The sequence below is a fragment of the Macrosteles quadrilineatus genome, unplaced genomic scaffold (assembly GCF_028750875.1).
Source record: "Macrosteles quadrilineatus isolate MER2022 unplaced genomic scaffold, UCM_ALF_1.0 Scaffold_1__1_contigs__length_201487025, whole genome shotgun sequence".
NCBI lineage: Eukaryota > Metazoa > Arthropoda > Insecta > Hemiptera > Cicadellidae > Macrosteles > Macrosteles quadrilineatus.
In genome coordinates, this window is record NW_026542594.1 from 156236985 (window position 1) to 156258090 (window position 21106).

At 35.5% G+C, this 21106-nt stretch overlaps 1 protein-coding gene across 1 annotated transcript; it reads left to right on the forward strand.

Annotated features, from left to right (window-relative positions):
- Positions 1–6949: 6949 nt before the first annotated feature.
- On the forward strand, positions 6950–18479 carry LOC128983044 (neuropeptide Y receptor type 2-like). The gene is made up of 3 exons (XM_054402174.1): positions 6950–7563; positions 15499–15899; positions 16453–18479. The coding sequence occupies exons 1-3, from the start codon at positions 7210–7212 to the stop codon at positions 17042–17044; spliced, it is 1347 nt and encodes a 448-aa protein (XP_054258149.1). The 5' UTR covers positions 6950–7209; the 3' UTR covers positions 17045–18479.
- Positions 18480–21106: the final 2627 nt, after the last annotated feature.

Sequence of the window (21106 nt, forward strand, 5' to 3'; positions counted from 1 at the left end):
CATGCTTGCCTATTAATATATATTTCAAAGAAAAGTATTAGTAGTGGTGAACCCAGAAAGATAAGTCACTTTAGGCGTTTTTTCCCATAAGAATAACATGGGGATCATTTTTTGGCCACCAAAACCAAAAATCCTGATCTTTGCTCACATATCCCTATAAAATTGTCAAACCTTATTTCTTACTTATTTCCCATAAATATATTCGATATTAAGCTAAAAAAGCTATTTTTCTTATATTTATTGACCCTTACAAGTGTAAATGTAGAGTAGTGGCGAACTAGCAATATGACATCACTTTAGGCACGTTTTCCCCATAAGAATAACATGGTGAGCTTTTTTTGACCACTTTTTTAAAAATCCAGCTCTTGGCCTATACAAGCCTATATAAATGTTCAATACCATTGTACAACTTCATTACTATTTCAAATCCACATCCATTCTCAAAATCATCAACTTGACAGTGCGAGGTTTGTACGCGAACTCGGGCGCGCTCCCCCATATAAAATGCATGCTACCCATATAAAATAGTGTTAAATTTTTTTCTTTCTTTTTGATTTTTTTATGTTGTAATATTGTTTATAATCAAAAGTTGACACCCACTACGTTTGCCAGAATTTCAACCGTTTTGCCGTATCTCAAGCCGTTTTCGAGATATAAGCGTTTTTAGATAGTTTTAGACGATTTTTCATGGTAAATTTTATTTGTACCCATATAAAATAATGTTAAATTTTTTTCTTACTTTTTGATTTTTTTATGTTGTAATATTGTTTATAATCAAAAGTTGACACCCACTACGTTTGCCAGAATTTCAACCGTTTTGCCGTATCTCAAGCCGTTTTCGAGATATAAGCGTTTTTAGATAGTTTTAGACGATTTTTCATGTTAAATTTTATTTGTACCCATATGAAATAGTGTTAAATTTTTTTCTTTCTTTTTGATTTTTTTATGTTGTAATATTGTTTGTAATCAAAAGTTGACACCCACTACGTTTGCCAGAATTTCAACCGTTTTGCCGTATCTCAAGCCGTTTTCGAGATATAAGCGTTTTTAGATAGTTTTACGGACTTAGACGATTTTTCATATTAACTTTTATTAGTACCCATATAAAATAATGTTAAAATATTTTTGGAAATTTAGATTTTTTTATGTTGTATTATTGTTTATAATCAAAAGTTGACACCCACTATGTGTGCCAGAATTTCAACGGTTTTGTCGTATCTCAAGCCGTTTTCAAGATACAAGCATTTTAAAACTATATTATGGACTTAAACAATTTTAGGTGTGCAAAAATGTTAAAAACACAATGAATAAGAAAGTACTATCTTCTGATGATAACAAGAGGCTTATTCTGGAAGATGACATTAATACTCTTGCTCTTAGTCATTATAAAATTGATCAAACATAAATCTATATTTGCCATTATTATTTAGCCTTTCCATTTCTATTATGAAAAAACCATATTTAGTTTTATTCCAACTTTAGAGGAAGAGATCACTAAATTGGTTAAATGAAACGTCATTACCAACATGATTGTTATACAAATGTTTTAAAACTTAAATCGTCTTGTCTGGATAATATTAGGAAATTTACACTATCACGTAAATGTTTGTGTACTTTGCTGCAAGATTAACACAAGTAAAAACAGTCAATATTTTTATGTCGACCTTTTGACAAAAATGTTGTAATATTTGGACTATTCATGTCATCAAATACAACAACTGACTGTGACTGTGATGTGAATTTTTGTGTGTACTTGTTTACTTCATCACACAAATTTCACACTATTTTCACAAATGTCACATGAATTGTGAATTTCACTGTGACTGTGACTGTGATGTGAATTTACCTGTATTTCGTCACACACATTTCACACAATTTTTATAAATTTCACACACATTTCACACAATTTTTATAAATTTCACACAAATTTCACACAATTTGACACACATTATAAAAATTTTGTGTCAAATCACACATTATAAATTTGACATATTATAAATTTTATAATGTGTGATTTGACACAAAATTTTTATAATGTGTGTCAAATTGTGTGAAATTTGTGTGAAATTTATAAAAATTGTGTGAAATGTGTGTGAAATTTATAAAAATTGTGTGAAATGTGTGTGACGAAATACAGGTAAATTCACATCACAGTCACAGTCACAGTGAAATTCACAATTCATGTGACATTTGTGAAAATAGTGTGAAATTTGTGTGATGAAGTAAACAAGTACACACAAAAATTCACATCACAGTCACAGTCAGTTGTTGTATTTGATGACATGAATAGTCCAAATATTACAACATTTTTGTCAAAAGGTCGACATAAAAATATTGACTGTTTTTACTTGTGTTAATCTTGCAGCAAAGTACACAAACATTTACGTGATAGTGTAAATTTCCTAATATTATCCAGACAAGACGATTTAAGTTTTAAAACATTTGTATAACAATCATGTTGGTAATGACGTTTCATTTAACCAATTTAGTGATCTCTTCCTCTAAAGTTGGAATAAAACTAAATATGGTTTTTTCATAATAGAAATGGAAAGGCTAAATAATAATGGCAAATATAGATTTATGTTTGATCAATTTTATAATGACTAAGAGCAAGAGTATTAATGTCATCTTCCAGAATAAGCCTCTTGTTATCATCAGAAGATAGTACTTTCTTATTCATTGTGTTTTTAACATTTTTGCACACCTAAAATTGTTTAAGTCCATAATATAGTTTTAAAATGCTTGTATCTTGAAAACGGCTTGAGATACGACAAAACCGTTGAAATTCTGGCACACATAGTGGGTGTCAACTTTTGATTATAAACAATAATACAACATAAAAAAATCTAAATTTCCAAAAATATTTTAACATTATTTTATATGGGTACTAATAAAAGTTACTATGAAAAATCGTCTAAGTCCGTAAAACTATCTAAAAACGCTTATATCTCGAAAACGGCTTGAGATACGGCAAAACGGTTGAAATTCTGGCAAACGTAGTGGGTGTCAACTTTTGATTATAAACAATATTACAACATAAAAAAATCAAAAAGAAAGAAAAAAATTTAACACTATTTCATATGGGTACAAATAAAATTTAACATGAAAAATCGTCTAAAACTATCTAAAAACGCTTATATCTCGAAAACGGCTTGAGATACGGCAAAACGGTTGAAATTCTGGCAAACGTAGTGGGTGTCAACTTTTGATTATAAACAATATTACAACATAAAAAAATCAAAAAGTAAGAAAAAAATTTAACATTATTTTATATGGGTACAAATAAAATTTACCATGAAAAATCGTCTAAAACTATCTAAAAACGCTTATATCTCGAAAACGGCTTGAGATACGGCAAAACGGTTGAAATTCTGGCAAACGTAGTGGGTGTCAACTTTTGATTATAAACAATATTACAACATAAAAAAATCAAAAAGAAAGAAAAAAATTTAACACTATTTTATATGGGTACAAATAAAATTTAACATGAAAAATCGTCTAAAACTATCTAAAAACGCTTATATCTCGAAAACGGCTTGAGATACGGCAAAACGGTTGAAATTCTGGCAAACGTAGTGGGTATCAACTTTTGATTATAAACAATATTACAACATAAAAAAATCAAAAAGTAAGAAAAAAATTTAACATTATTTTATATGGGTACAAATAAAATTTACCATGAAAAATCGTCTAAAACTATCTAAAAACGCTTATATCTCGAAAACGGCTTGAGATACGGCAAAACGGTTAAAATTCTGGCAAACGTAGTGGGTGTCAACTTTTGATTATAAACAATATTACAACATAAAAAAATCAAAAAGTAAGAAAAAAATTTAACATTATTTTATATGGGTAGCATGCATTTTATATGGGGGAGCGCGCCCGAGTTCGCGTACAAACCTCGCACTGTCAAGTTGATGATTTTGAGAATGGATGTGGATTTGAAATAGTAATGAAGTTGTACAATGGTATTGAACATTTATATAGGCTTGTATAGGCCAAGAGCTGGATTTTTAAAAAAGTGGTCAAAAAAAGCTCACCATGTTATTCTTATGGGGAAAACGTGCCTAAAGTGATGTCATATTGCTAGTTCGCCACTACTCTACATTTACACTTGTAAGGGTCAATAAATATAAGAAAAATAGCTTTTTTAGCTTAATATCGAATATATTTATGGGAAATAAGTAAGAAATAAGGTTTGACAATTTTATAGGGATATGTGAGCAAAGATCAGGATTTTTGGTTTTGGTGGCCAAAAAATGATCCCCATGTTATTCTTATGGGAAAAAACGCCTAAAGTGACTTATCTTTCTGGGTTCACCACTACTAGTATTAAAGTATAGATTAACAATATATTCTGGAACCTCTTTAGAAATTAATCTACTAAGTACGTGATGTATTGCGTCGTACTATATGGAAAATCTATCAAACTGATAAGCAGACCAGTTGCTGCTCTGGAACGCCTCGACAGTTCAGTACAGACCGTCGTTGTTGTACACATGTGGCGGCGGCCGCTCCCAACACATGGAATTGATGTGATGGTGTCAATGAGGGAAAGTATTGAAAACACAACTTCCTCGTGCTACTGGTGCAATAGTGGAAAACCCCACAGACCTAACGAGACGTTAGGATGACAAAAATGCCAAGAATGGTGATGGACTGAAGTGGTGATGGACTGAAGTGGTGATGGACGCTGAAGCGTAAGAATACTCCTTTCCGGCATTCCCTCAGCTGCCATGACTTTTTTTGTCCTAGGACGCTAGGCACGAGCCTGGGATTGTTTTTCACATTACTTCAGGCTAGACCTAGGGGTTGCGGCATTATCACTTAGATACAATCCATTGGTGACTTGGCGGGGATCGAACCCGGGACCTCAGGGACTGAAGTCCCGCGCTCTAGCCACAACGCCAGCTCGCTCCCCGAGTTGCCATGACTAATGGCAATACATAATTAGGTTTCTGTGGTTTAAAGACTAGGTAAATAAATGGTCAGTTCGAGATAGCAACTTCCTCTTCTAATGACTCACTGGAAACTGGAACTCTCCTCTAATTTGTACTTGATAATTAGTTTACAGAACGCTGCGCATGGCTACTTAATAGTTCGAAAGGCCGGTTTGCATTTGAAAATGAATAATTGAATATCTTCCTTCACACTTGCATGCCACATTATGTAAGACTTTCTTAAATTTATCATAAACACGATTGTGAATTTTCTGGTTCCTTCCACTTTATTATTTACACCACAAGAAAAATACAGTTTTACAACAAACTTCCATTACAGTATTATTTTGGTATGATTGTTTGGTACCAACTACTGTGTAAGTAAAATGATTGTGAGAAGGTTACAAAACACGGGAACACGCTATTTAGATAATTAATTAGATATTAGTTAGATGGATATTAATTAGAAATTAATTAGATAATTAATTTCAGATGATTCTATCAGCGTAAACACTGAAGCTTAAAAGAAAAGCAATTGAGTTAAAATGTAATTTTAGGGAAAGGATTTTTTGCCACACAGTTCCTATTCATAAAAACACAAAAATGAAAGCACTCAATAGTGCACTCAACAGGTTGTTTAGGAAGGAAAAATTCATATTTTGGTGTCCCTGTATTATTTATATCGTTGCCGATAGTTATGTGCCGTTATTGGACATTTATTGTGATTAAGTCTGAACTTTGAGCTTGCGAAAAATCTTATATTACATCTCATTTAAGACAATCAATAACAGTAAACCCCACAGATCAATGGACCAACGAACATTAGCTGATCGGCAATGGAATAATAATATATAAAGAAAACGGGGATATGTACCATTACTACTTTGTTGTTAAACAGTGTCTCACAGTTGTTTAATTATTTGGGGTGTGTTAAAAAACACTCTGTTTATAGCAAAGCGGAAAAAAAACGTTTAAATCGTTAATTCTAAAGTGACATTGCAGCACCACAAAACCATCCATCTTTCGCCTGCGGCTCGTACGTTAACTCCGAATGTAGCAAAGTGCCGCTTTACGCTCTAGTTACACAAATAATTGTTTGAGTTTCCTGCATGGTGCAAAGTCACAACAAAGACCCATTTTTCCCTCTTCTTCAAGGTCAACTACGTAGCAGCAAGCTTGTTCAATGGAATTGATAGAAACTTTATCAGTCTTTGTTTTTAGATTTCTTTGAACATGAACTCGTGTCATAGTTACAGCGGATGAGATCAACTGCTAATTGCAATGCAGATAAGCAACATTTTTTTTATCCATAGAGATATCGTCTTTAGCATGCAAACACTGTTTCCTTTATATACGTGTGTGCCATTTTGATATAACTGATTTCACATTTCAAACTATAAGTAGTGTTATTAGGATTATATAAGGGAGGTGATCAGTTTTCTAAGGTAGAAAATGCATCTCTTCGTGTTATGGCAGTGACGACAGCAACTGCGGTCCAATGATCTGCATTTTGTAGAGCCTGTCAATTGTGTACCTGGTATGGATGTTTGTGTAAGGTAATCGGAGACGCAACAATGAAGATTATCAAAATTTGGATCATATAAGGCTACTTTCATATCAACAATGTTCATGTACACGTTCCTAATATATCTTCAGAACTGTTTCATTGTACAGACAGCTTGCTATTCTGTATTCAGGCAGTGCTGTTGTAAGTATTTCAAGTTTTAAGATAGTTTCGCAAATTGTCCTGTAACATTTCTATTTTGTATCACATTATGATTCGTTTATCTCTGTTTGCATTCTGTAAGGCCTTGCTACGAAATTTTACTGCAATCATAAAAAAAGTGACCAACACTTGTAATTAATTCATGGTGTGGCGCATTATTCAATGAAAAATAATACCTTAGTTTCTCTACATGGATTTTATGAGTGTAAGAATTTGATTGTAATGCACGGCGAGATTTATTCATGAAGCAATCACTTCCATTGCCCAAGAGGTTTCTGCTGGTAGGCTAGGAGGGGTGAGGTATAATGTGTTTATAACAGCCCCAGTGAAACAATACAATGAAGTAGGTCCGGATTGACAGCTAATGGGGGTATCGGAAGGGTTACTCTGGAGGGTTTAATCAGTGATTAGTGAGTGAGTAGGGGGGGGGGGGACGTGACGCGGCGGACCTACTACTCACTACTCAGTGACTCAGTCAGTCAGTGTGTGTGTAGTGCTGTAGTGAGTGAGTAGTGCAGTAGTGGTAGTGCGAGGCGGTGTGTGATGGCGGAGACGCCGTGGAACTCCTCGTATCTTCTAGGAGAGGACGGCGTGCAAGGCTGGGGCACGCGCTACTTCTTCACCTTCTACAGCGAGTTCGGTCCCCGAGGCAGTGTAGCTACTGTCGAGGTGTTCGCCCTGGCAGTGATGTTCGTACCCTCCGTGGTCGCCAACCTCGGCATCGCCAGCGCCGTCCTCCGCTACCGGGAGATGAGGACCGTCACCAACTGCTTCCTCCTCAACCTGTCCGTGGCCGACTGTCTGTTCGCCGCCGGTATCCCCGCCGTGGCCCTGGCCAGGGTCTCGCCCCACTGGAGGCTCGGCGACCTGGTGTGCAGACTACTGCCGTACTCCCAGGTAACCCTCTGTCATTACACGGTCGTAAACCCTCTGTCTGCTGATTGTCCGGCATAGGTCAGTGCCACAGTCGGTCGTTCTCTTCACACTTACCCACCAGATTGCTATCATCTGCTCTGACTGCCTCCATGTGCGGCTCTTCCTCCTTCCTCATCAGTCGGCATTACAATATTTATTTATCACGCAAGGAAACGATTTAGTGCACATAGTGTCTTTTTACAGTTTCATTCATCACCAAAGAAGCTCTTCTTCCTTGCACAAAAGGATAGTGTTTATATGTTTCCTTATGTTAGTTGGATTTTGTATCAAGTCAGGTACATTGTGATTTGGATTGGTTTTGACAATAACCTCTTGATACATCACTCATTATTATGATTACAGTTATTTTTCATGGTATCTTTTTCAATAGACCTAATATAATTCATTAAAGAATAATTCAACAGAGTTTTGAAACGTTTGTGCAGTTAGGACAAGTAACAAGACACTCCTTGTCTTTAAAGTCCTTACCATAATGAAGAAATAAATTTGGAAAATTTCAGACTCAGAAGTTAATTATTGTTGTTGTTTGCTTGTTAGTACTTCCCAACGACAATTTCCAGATATTTTTAAACATTTAAACATATTTTGGAAATACTCTGAGCTGTTATGGAAAGAGATAAATTAATAACGCACAAAAAGTACAAAAAGTTATCGTCACTATGCCAAAATGTTATTATTATACAGAACAATTAAAGCTAAAGTGAATAAAGACACGAGTTATTGAATTGTTAAGTTTATAGGCTACCACACTTCATCACACATTTCTTTTAAATGTTATAGACTGTAGAAAAAAATTAGCTGTGTAGGTCTGCTCATAATCTTAATTATTAAGTGGTGTTACAACTAAAATTATTGTAATGAATAAAAGTCAATTTATTTGATCAATTAATAACTGAGCTCAGTTCTAATAGTTTAAAAAAGCTAACTTTGATTAAAGATAAACAATGTACATTTACTATTAGAATGTTTTGACTGTTGATTCAACAGACTGATCCCAATGTAACTTATTTGAAACGATGTTAGAGAAGTGCATATTACTGTTCTTTAAACGTAAAAACTTCCAAATTAATGTTTGAAAGCGTTATAATCTGCTGTGCGTTGATTTTTTTAGGGTGGGGGGGGGGGGGGGTTAAGTTTGTTTACACAGTTTTTGTAAGTTAATAATTTACAATATACATGGGACGAAGTAATTCTATGTAAATCTGTATAATAAACCAATAACTGCTGAAAAGTATGTATACAATCCATGTATACTGTAATTATTATTATAGCGAAAGTTGAAACCAGGTATGACTTTATTACAACTGACAAAATTCTCTGAGTTAAGTGGTACGTTTCTTAATAATTATTCTCAATCCCCTAAAGATCTTGCTCATTATCGGTATGTAGGCCTACACACACGCAACCACTGGCTCCTATGGACAGATGGGAGACACAACACAATACTACGGTATGCGACATCGCATACTCAACAATGACAATACTGACTAATCAGCTGATGATTCACAACCTAACAAAGCCAGTTGCGGTACTTGTCAATGATACACTACAATGGAAGTTTGACCTACAGTGGTCCAGGAAATGCACTGTGGTTAACATCTCTCATTTTCGTACTTGGAGACTACGAAAAAAACCGTGTCACGTCTCATTTTACATAATTCACTTACATTTTATGGTATGTTAACTCCCTTGCCTCGAACATACTGTATTCCTTCAGACATCATTTAAGTTATCGGGTCAGTGGCGTATACTGTTATTCTGTACAGTAGACCCGCCACAACTATCAGAGTCTGTAATCAGGGCCTAATTAACTATCCAATGCACCCAATTATCTCAATATAGAGTCATTAAAAGCGTGTCGTAGGTCCAGTACGGTTGTAGATTATTTGAACTATTAATTGGGGTAAAAACATTCATCCCAAAGCAACTGCCCCTTGTCACACAAATAAGTGTTATCAAACGACAACAGAATAATTTTTAAACTTGTAGGCCTATGTTTTATTGTTTTTTATTTACAGAATTATTGTTGAAGAAACTATTTCTTGCCATTAAACATTACGATAAATTGTAAATTTTACTATTTTTATTATAGAATGATTCATTGGCATATCGGATGTAGGTTCGAATATGGTAAGGAGTACTTAAATAGTGACGCTAGTGATATTTCTCGGTTACAATGTTTTCCAGCTACTCTAATTTATTTTACGAGGAGCATTCCAATATACAATCGGTTCGTAGAGGTACACTATGCAACGCAACACTCGATCAGGTGAATGCCTATGTATATAAATAAAACTTATGCGACTTTCACTCCGGGTCAGTGCTCTCTATAAACAAAAAGGAGGTTGAAATTAATACTTGCACGTTACTGACGTAGTATATTCAGCCAAGACCTTTTATTTAATTTAAATATAATTGTACTAGTACGTAGAAAAAAAACTAAAATATGGCTAAATAGAAAATCTACTCGTATTCAAAATGGTACTGGGTTGGGATGTGGGTAAAAGGTTATTGGGAAATAGAGGTAGACAGAATTAACGTCGTTATGGGAACTTTATTTTGTCAAATTCAGTTAATATTGTAAGTTAATTTTCATATAGGTCTGGTTGTACCCATATAAAATGATGAAATGCCCTACGAAAAAGACATAATTATAACAACAATTATAACCATTTAAACTTACTTCGTCGTCACACACATGTGCTAGCTAGGCTTTGCTTTTTCATAGATAGGCTATGTGAGTCTCTAGGACACCTAAATGTATACCAGATAAGGCACGAATATCATAGCTACTTAACTTGGCTTGTCACGAAGAGAAAGATAAGTGTGTACTTGCAGAATCGTAAATGCATTGTTCTCCTCCCCAGAACTTGACGTTGTTGACACGACGTTGCCATAATTTATTGGCAAAGGTAACATTATGATGCACATTTAATTCTTACTGAATAATATAAACTCAAAATTTTTCAAGTCTAGCTTCTAGGGTTACCTCTGAAACCTACGTGATGTAATGTTTTAAAGCGAAGAAACATTAGTTATAAACAACTCATTACTTTACGAAGTATCAGAAGTTTCCTCAAATATTTAATTAACTTGTTTTTAGTAGATAGCATCATTGACTAACAGACATAATCCATGCTTTGCATATTTCGTAGATTGGCAGTAATATATCATTAAACCGTCAATATTTGATTAAATACCTGAGAAACAAATTTAATGCACAGAATACTTTTTTATTTTCTAATTCCATTTGTTAGATTTTTTTAGGAAAAAGATGTCAGTATACGTTAGAAAACTAATAATAATAAACAATCAAACCAGTAAATTATCAGTCACAATAAAGACTCTTGACTACTTATATATTTTTATTGGTACAAGAATAGTTTGTTTTATTTTATAGAACTGAATATTGCTACATTCTTTGATCTTGCAATAGTGTTCATATAATTTTAATGGCGTAGTGTTTACATGAGTTGTGTATGTGTTTGTCACATATACAGTAGTTGCTCAAGACATCAATCAACAGCGCCTATTGGGATTCCACGACCGGTAAGTTCAAGGTCACTGACGCAGATAGTGACGCAAGTTTGTTGTGACAGTGTGTCACTAAGGAAATCTTCGAACAGGTGCGCGACTGTGCGCTGGGAAATGGAGGGGTTGTTGTTTATAAAGCATTGGACACTGAATTCATAAGTAAGAAAAGTAGAAGTACAGTTGTCTTACAAAGTAGACAACTTAAAAAGTAGTGTAGAATTATGCATATGGTCGTAATGTAAACAAATCTGAAGAGGCAACTTTAAAGGCTTCTGGGGCAGAGCTCCAAGGGAATTTACCTCTTTCCTCTTTTGATGGCTCCTCTACAGACCAAGACCTTTCTTTAGAGACCCCTACCAAGTTTCTACGCCCAGCCGTTCTCTCAAATTAGCTGTGACAAAAACCCCGTTTTCCTCCATAAGAATAACATGGGATGGGAATTTAAAGGCCACGGGGACAGATCCCCAAGGGAATTCACCATGTTTCTCTTTTGATGACTCATCTACAGACCAAGACCTTTCTTTAGACACCTCTACCGAGTTTCTACGCCCAGCCGTTCTCTCAAAATAACTGTGACAAAGAAAAACAGTTTCAAATTAATATAAAGATAGTCTAAACAATCTTAGTTTTTACTAAAACTTTAACACACTATTACCGATGAGCTCAACATGTCGTAGACCGTTGCTGCATGTTGGAGGCTTGGACAGGATCTCCATTGTTACACAATTGAAGAGCTCTGATTGTTGGGGATACTGATACTGATATCGCGCCGTTCTTGGTCCTTCGAGCCGGATGCAACCACACCAGACCTACATTAGTGGCACTTACTGGCTACCAGCAACTTAGTGACTGATTTGCATGGTTAACTGTAGGACGTGTTGCTAACCGGATGTCCGCCAAACGCATACCGAACACGTGGCGGTTCACGTGGAACAATTAAGAGTATGTGTGGTTGATTTAAATTACGAGTACTTAGAAAATCTTCCTTTTTACAAGAGATTATGACACGATACCTTTCTTCGATAGGCTTCACTTACGATGCCGACAGACATGTTTTTTGAACACATATTTTTTGTTTCAAATATTTACTTCAATCTGTAGAATGCCATATGAACAGTAGTATGTTATAATTATCTATTATTTTTATATTTTTCATTTTACAAAAATTGGTTAATAATGTAAGTTTTTCCGACGGAACACGCGACCTCTGGAATAGTGACTTTGTACATTTTGAGACATGGATACCAGTAAAAAACAAATAGTTATTAGTACAGCCTGGTGTTTCACATTTGCAGATAGTTCAATAAGCCAACTGTACGTTTTATATTTGGACTGAGTTTTTAGGTATTTAACGCTCCTTACTTGCCCCCATCCAACAAAGAAAGAAAGAGGAATGAAAGAAGAACGAAAGAATAGAAAGAAGTGTAATGAAAAAAACAACAATCAAAACAAGAAAACATATCACCAACCAAGAGGTTTCTGTATCACGAAGTGTAGCCTAACAGGGCCTAAAGTGTTTTACGTATTTTTACACAACACTTCACAGAACAATTTGTATTTTCAGACATGTCCATGCATAAATGGTCATTCTACGGCTATTGTGTTTATTTAATAGCTTACATGAAATCACAGCCAAATTTTTCTATAACTCGTAGCTGAAGTTAGCAAGGTCACTCTCCTAGCCGATCTGTTTCCTAATAATCGGAAGTAAAACCCGTTCTCCAACTGTAACTCCCGCTGCGATCAAAGCCAGCACGACTCCTCTGATCTGAGATCATTCAATAGCCACTAGCGAGGCTTCTGACTTGGAAAACAACAACTGATATTACCACACTCCATAACGTGGAAAACTGCAAAGTTGGACAAATTTAAGAGTGAGTGGGTGCTAATGTTGGAGTTATTCACGTTGACTTAAGGTTGAGATGGGCTGAGACAGTAAATTATACCAATAAACATTTATGTCTTCTGACACATTCTTATTTTTTTTTTAAATTAATTTAAATAAGAAACTTTGTTTCTAGTGGGTAGTGAAAGAGATTTTACAGATTTTCCCATAAAGGAAATAAGCTATTACCGTAGGTACAAGGTGATATCTGGACCCGAGACCGATAGCCTTTTTAGTTTTGATGTTTGAGATGTCAAAAACACCATCCGTTCAGATTCATATATAAAAGTGTGCGTGTTTCGTTTGTGTGTGTGTCCGTTAGCTTGAGAAATCGAGTAAAAGTCAACGATTTTGATGAAATGTGGCACAAACGTGTAAACCTACATTTACTCAAACCAGTTTGTGAACCAGGGTTTTATGGGTTAACAATTGGTTCTCCTACGTATAATTGGTTCTACGTACAAAAACCATTTTGTACAGCTTAAACACAAATAGTTTAGAATAATGAAGCGTTGGTGTGCCGTACGTTTAATGGTTATAGAGAGAATTCCATGGAACTGTATATTCAAAATTCCCATGTTATTCTTAAGGATCAGTAAACTGTTGTAGTTTGCTTGTTAGGAGACAAGCATTGTCAGGTATTACCTATTTAAATCAGGTTTACCTGATCTATTTTGGTAACTTTATTAATTTCATCCTAAGCTATTAACATTTCACAAAAAACATACACCTTATTAACTACTGTGTAGCAGCAAAAATCCAATGAGACAAATGGAAATTCACTTAGTCTGCAAGTTTTCTGCAACGGGGGACTTATTTTGTCAGGCGAATCACCAATTTTCTGAAGTGATTGGGTTAACAATAGAATTTTTGTATTGATGAGATTAATATGAAAGGATATTAGTGTGCGAAGAACTAATATTTGTCTCAAATATTTGAACTGTTGGCTTGAGTCTTAAGGTCAAAATCTATTAGAGCAAATGAGTTCATGAACCTATGCAAGAGATTATGTAGTCAGAGAGAGAAAGGAGATGTAAGAGAGACGTCACACGTCACAGCTGAGTCACCGTCGATGACGTCACTAAGACTTAAACGCGAGAGGCAAGGTACCGGGAAATCACATGAGCAGATGAAATAGTTCATAAAAATACAGCGTCACACTCGTATTTCTGCGTGTTTGTTTTCCGAGTTACAAACGACCATTGCTCCTATACAACCTGGAATACGGATAGGATTTCTCTGAATAGAAACACAATGGATCTAGTCTTCGCAGTTTTGTTATGAAGTCATGCCACTAACCATACATGTTTTTAAAATGTTTAAGAAGTTCAAGCTACCTATACTTTTGTAAACAAAGTTATATTTATTATACAGGGTTGGCAAAGGTATAGACACCCCCTATTAACTTTTAAATGGGTTAAACCAAGAAAACCAAACTGCACAATTGTATATGTCATAAAAGTACACTTTTCTGTTGGTATCACAATTTTGTCTGGTTATTTTGTCAGGGGCCTTTAGTTTTTGCCGATAACCTTTTCAACTAATAGTCTTTAAAATGAGGCGTCACTTGATGGGGCTTTACTTTTAATATTTGTTGAGAAGCGTCCGTTAAAATTAAAATATCACACAAACATGTTCGTACCCCAGTACAAAATTATCGAGTCCACATACCTCGTGTAAGGTTCGTCCTATCTAATGCCAGGTCAGATATCAAGGCGACTGTTCCTATCCAAGAATGATTCCTAAGATTCCAATAATCAAATCATGTGACAATACCGAGTACAAACCACCGGCTGACAACGAACTGCACTCACGGTCAAAGGAATTTACAAGGGTTGGAAGGGTAGCCCGCCTAAGCCATATGGAACTGCACTCACGGTCAAAAATCGGTCTTTCACGGCTGAACGCTTCGCTAGCCCCTTAGTCATCTGTTTATTCCGTCCTCTGTCTTACTTTATCCGATACTTTATTTAATACACGTTTTAGTGTCTGTCCCAATAAATACAACAATAACTAACATAACATAACCTAACCTAAACCTAACCTAACCTAACCTAACCTAACCAACCTTTACAAAAGAAACTTTGTTATAATAAGAATATAGCCTATCATGTTATCGGAAATACTATGCTAGAATTTTCTGTACACGTGTGTATTTTTTACAAAGTCAGTAGTAAGTTTATTTTTTGACGTTTAGATTAATTTAATCAAAACTTTTCAATATATTTAAACTAATTTAATAAGTTTTAATCAATTCAATCGTGGTGTTGCACAATGTGATATAGGCTAACTAAAAACTGACCGTGAGTGCAGTTCCGGTACCCCCAGAAAGGCTCAAAGTGACCGTGAGTGCAGTTCCGTAGTTGGATTAGGACCAGGGACTGACCGTGAGTGCAGTTCCAGCCCTCCCAAACCACCTGGGTGGTGACTGGTGATTAGACATAAACGCTCCCTACAACATGTCTGTAATGTTTCAGTTCGTGTGCGGGTTCGTGCTGCTGTGGACGCTTACCCTCATCTCCATGGACCGCCACCGCTGTATCGTCGTGCCGCCCTACCGCTCTCGTCTCACCCCTAGGCTCGCTACCCTCCTCACCGCCGGGGTCTGGGCACTCGCCGCCGTGCTCTTCCTCCCAGTCGCCTTCTGGTTCCACCACGACGACTCTCTGCACATCTGCACCCTCGTGTTTCCCCGATCTGACTTCATCAACCTGTCTATATGTTTCACCATTCCCGTCATATTCTTCGCTTGCATCCTCCCGATGTCACTGTTGGTGTACCACTACCAGCGCATCTTCCACAAGCTTCTCAAGACCCGGAATAGGTGGGCCACTACTTCCAATCTATCGCCGGCCGATTCAAGAGTGGATATGTCTAGGTAAGGATAAAGAATAAAAAATAAAGGAATCTGTATGTCAAAACTAAATTTGTCTCTATGCCGAAGGTCTTTTAATAAATTGATCAATGTAGTCTGTCTTAATAACAATATGCTAGTCAAAACCAATATCATCATTGATTTACAATTGTATTACTATAAATGAAAGCGAAGATGTTTTATATGTACACGACCTTTCACACCCAACAGATTAAATTGAAATGAAAATCAAAACACGGCTTCCTTACAGGTCCTAGATGGTTATAAGAAGTATTTATGAATAATTCAATCATATCTTCATCCAACAGGCCAATAAAGTTTCCAAGTTATCCTTACACATACATAAAATTAGCTGATGGTGAAAATTAGCCGGCAAAGTTAACAAATTGAGTGTTGCTGCCTATGTGTTAAAGCGTTGTACTCCCCTATTCTGGATGAAAATGGTATAATTTCCCTGTGTGGTAACCACCGGTAATCACAACAGTTCCCGACATTCATACCGTAGACTCTGATTAACTTGATATATAACTAACCCCAGTTGTTGTTCTGTTCGCAGGAAGATATCGCTGCAACACATAGTGTACCCAGTGTCTCGCCTCCCCTCCCTCTCACACCACGAGGAGCTTCGTCTCAGCAAGCACATCCGTGTGGTGCGGGTGTTGTTGCTGAACGTGCTGGTCGTGGTCATCATGTGGCTGCCGATCACTGTAGTCATGTTCCTCATCTACGTGGACGGCCGACGCCCCACCGAGGACACAGACTTCTTCCTGAGGTCCCACCACTTCGTCTGGGCGCTCATGATCGCTTATCTCAACACCGTAGTCAATCCGATCCTGTACGGGCTGCTGTCGGAGAACTTCCGCGCGTGCTTCTCGCGACTCTGGTTCATGTCTAAGAGAAGAAAACGCGCTTGCAAAACCCTCGCCCAGGAGAACTCTAGAGTGCAGAGGACGCCTAGTTGTGGCAAGAGTCTCGACCTGAGCCAAACTAGTGATAAGCGGCCTCGTCCGTGTTATCAGCAGGGTAGTGACACTGTTGACGATCCTCGACACCTCCCCACCACGGACCTAGCCACCCCCAGTGCCGCCCCCAGCGCCACCCCCAGTACCGCCCCCAGCGCCCCCACCGGGGAGGTTCTCATCACGTGACACTCGTCCCTGCCCTTCATCGACGACGATTGTGATGAATATTGTTCCTGATAAGACTTACAAACTCCTTTACCAGGGTAACACGATCTCACTGTGATAGTTCGCCTCGGACTCAAGCGATATGTCTGTAATAACCAAAGCATTTACGCAAATACAATATAGTTGGTGTTTTAGTAGGTAAGTAAAGTGCTATCCACTTTTTGTTTTGATTTATAAAAAATCCTCTTTAGAGACGCTTAATGTTTGTAAATAACCGGATACAATTAATAGAACATGCAAAAACATAACGATTAGAACTAAAATGCATTCATCGCTAGATATTAACATACTGACAGTTCGTGATGAATTAATTGCTTAGCCATTTACATGGTTTTGATTATCAATCAATGTCAATATTAGAACCAAGCAGTATGGGTTACAACAATTTACAAATTAGAATGGTATTGATATTTTGGTAGAATGGTATTTATAGAAGTTAAAACCATAGACTAGGTCTAGATCAGTTTAAGTATTCAAAAACACAATAATATTTGATAAGACGATTCTGTATACATGTTTAATCATGCTGGAACGCAAACCAAGTGATATCTGCAAACTTGGTTTCCGGCGCAAAACCACCGACTGACTGATAATGCGACCGGTAGATAAAATACTTGATTTATTTCCTGCTGCCTCAGAAATATCTGCAAAACTCGAACTTTACCGTCAGTGTCTGTAATAATTTCTAGCTAAACTTATATAGGTGTAAGTGTTTTTAAGAGGTTGAACGAATAAACTTAACAAATCAACCAATGTTTAGCTTATAGCAGCATTTACTCTACTGAAAACTCTACTGAAAATAAAATATTATTACAATGTTTTATAAAAACTTGTGGCTGATACAGGGTGAAATTATTGTGTCATGGTTAAAGCAAATAAGGAAACAAATTAAAGAGTTTGTTTGATTTTTATATAAAAATTATTTTATCTCAAAACGTTTTTAATTCTTAATAACCATACAATATAACATGGCATTACACAATTTGATCTTAATAAGTTAGGACTGCAATAATAGTGACGTGGTAATAATATGAATTTAAGATTAGGACTTCCTTAACATTAGTGCGTTTTTCTTAAGAGTTAGTTATGTTTATAAGATTTTTTACATGTGTATAGTTTAGTTAGCTTAAAGATCAAATTTTTAGAACGTTACTGTCAAAGAATGTTTAATTGTTATTAAGTACACGCTCTGATATTTTTCTTCTCATGTATATGTAACAAAATCAGTAGTTGAATAATGTAGCTATAATATTGTAAGAAAATCGTTTTATGGTTTGTATTTATTTAGAAAATAGATTAGTTTATACTGTTTAGGTAAAACACTGTACAAAGTTGAATCTCTTATCTACCAAAAAATTATTTTTATGTTAATAAAGACATTTATGAAAAACTTAAACTTAAATGCGTTATCATTCAAACATATTTTACATCTATCGTTATTGGATAACAATATTTAACTCTAGTGGTGTCTTCTAAGGACTTACAAAGTATTAAACAATCATTTACAATTTATAAAAAAACAATATGGTAGAATACCATATGTCATGTGTCCATATTGCACTCATTAAATATATCTATCTTCTATCTATATATTAATAGGCAAGCACGTTTCTTTAAAACCTTTTTTCTCAGCATGTGTGCATCGTGGGGTAAATCTGCGCATACCGTTAGAAAGCAATTTTCCTGTAGGTGTGCAGAATCCCTTTGTAAATTTAAATAGGCTCAAAGATAAACACAAAAAATGAGTTCAAAAATTTGAAAAAATTAACATGGATCTTATGCGTTGCCATGCTGGTGACGAAATAACAACGAAATATAAACAGAAAATCAAAACAAATGGAAGAAACTCCAATCACATGTTTTATTTAGAGTGTGGGGTGAAAATAGAGAAGTACATTACATATTTTTGGTCGAGTTTCGACCACTGGACGACCTCTCGTTATATTTAATTCGAAACCACACCCAGGATCCCCATGCAAAAGTATTTTTTAAGTTGACGAAAAATAAATAAGTCCTACTTGGCTATTAAGTTACATCTTGAAATGGGAAAAAATAGATCATGCACATTTATTGCAAAAACCAAATGTAGAATGTTTGCTCAAATAACGTACTAAGTAACCAAGTCTGAAATAAGATTGCACGTTGTCCAGAACTTACCATTTTCTCATCTTTATATTAGGGCATTTCACTTTTTGATAGTTAAGTAGGACATTTCCTGAATAACTAATTAAGCTCAAAGAATGTCTTAAAATTACAATCACCAGTCATTAGACACATTGATTTACATATATTTATGTGAAAATTGATGCAACCAAAGGTAGCATGAGTCTGATAATGTTCAAGCAGTACCATTTAGAGCGCGTGTGATAAATTATTGAATCAAAATCCCCAAAGAAAGAATATTATTTGTTTCCATGTTCGCCGAATATCTTTGAACTCGTTTCGTCCTTTTTAGGTTACTTGCTTCTGCGGGAAATCAATGAATTAACGTGCAATGGAGAAACGATTTTTAGACATTGCTCCCTAGTGCCTAAAGTGACTCACTTGGTCCTAAAGTGGTAGTAGACTAGCCTGGAGTGTACTGACCGAATGATAGTATATTATAGCTTAAGTGACGTGACATTTTGGCCTTTGTTATGAACTGTAGTTTACGTACTACTTACTTCGTACTTACGTACTTACGTACTGCTGTTCAATCCTTCAAGTTAATTAACTGACAAAATAAAAATTGCGTACATTTTTAACCTTTATAAATTAGACAAGTGAACGGTTTCCATCCAATTTACGTTTAAATACGACCAGCTGTTACTATGGGTATCAAAGGAAAACAATTAATTCAAATTCCGTTATTTTTTACACTCGAATTCGACCTAATGTCAATGAAAAAGAGACAGAAGTCTAATGGAATTTAAAGTGAAGTGTACAATCTAACACTATAATAATTATACACAAAATTAATAACGATACGTGCTGTTATTATTAATAGGGAACGCGAAAACAAGAAAAATACCGGTTAAGGATCAGAAACATAAACAAATGACGTTTTTGGCCCGAAAATAAACATTATTTATGATTGCTTATATGGAACTGCCAAAACATATCATATTCAATGCTATTAGTACAGGATTCGGGCCAACAACGTCATTTGTTTATGTTTATGATCCATACCGGTATTTTTCTAGTATTCGTGATAGGGAATATCTTTTTTCGGAAAAATCAGGTGACGTATAAAAAAGAAAAAGGATAAACAGCTGATGTTCTCCAGCTGTTCCTTTTTGCCTATGAGCATTGGCTATTGGCTACTGCTCTAAGGAATAGTGATAGCTTGTCCAGTAAACTCCTGTTTTCACTATTGTATAACGAAACTATTACCTTTTTGATTAATACAATAGTACAAATAAGGTAAACATGCATTGTGCAAACCATGCTGTATATTTGTCATTACACTTCAAACATGTGTTTGAATGTTTTGAAACTTTATTAGGCATACAATAAATATGTAAAAATATTATCCATGGAAAATTTGAGCCATTTTTACAATTAAAAGAAATATTTCTTTGTAACATTTAAATTGGACATGATTTTATAAGGAGAGGCATTTTTATGCACACAGAAAACAAACAATCATTTAATAAATTTGTTTACATCTATAAATATAACTATATGCCTAATTATTAATATTAATATAAACTAAAGGTCTAAATCGAAATAGTAGTTTACGCAACGATTGCGTTAAGTGAGTCTTTACGACACGAGTAGAAAATTTAAGGCACGAGCCTTGGCGAGTGCCTTAAAAACTTCTACGAGTGTCGTAAAGACTATTAACGCGAGTTGCGTACACTACTTTACCTACGACCGTTTTTTAATTACTATCAATCTGTATTTAATTACTAACAATCACTAATGATAACTTTTTAGAGAGGTTATGTTTTCGTGTATTGTCATTGCCACTGAAAGTGATGCAACGACTTCCAGCTGATTTCCTGTAATTACGTGTTTGTTAAACTTCGTTAAATATTACAT

Excerpts from the sequence above, each read along its gene's own strand:
- LOC128983044 (XM_054402174.1), top strand. The coding sequence starts at position 7,210 with ATGGCGGAGACGCCGTGGAACTCCTCGTATCTTCTAGGAGAGGACGGC. Across the intron at positions 7,564-15,498 it reads GACTACTGCCGTACTCCCAG|TTCGTGTGCGGGTTCGTGCT; the intron begins GTAACCCTCTGT and ends GTAATGTTTCAG. Across the intron at positions 15,900-16,452 it reads TCAAGAGTGGATATGTCTAG|GAAGATATCGCTGCAACACA; the intron begins GTAAGGATAAAG and ends TTCTGTTCGCAG.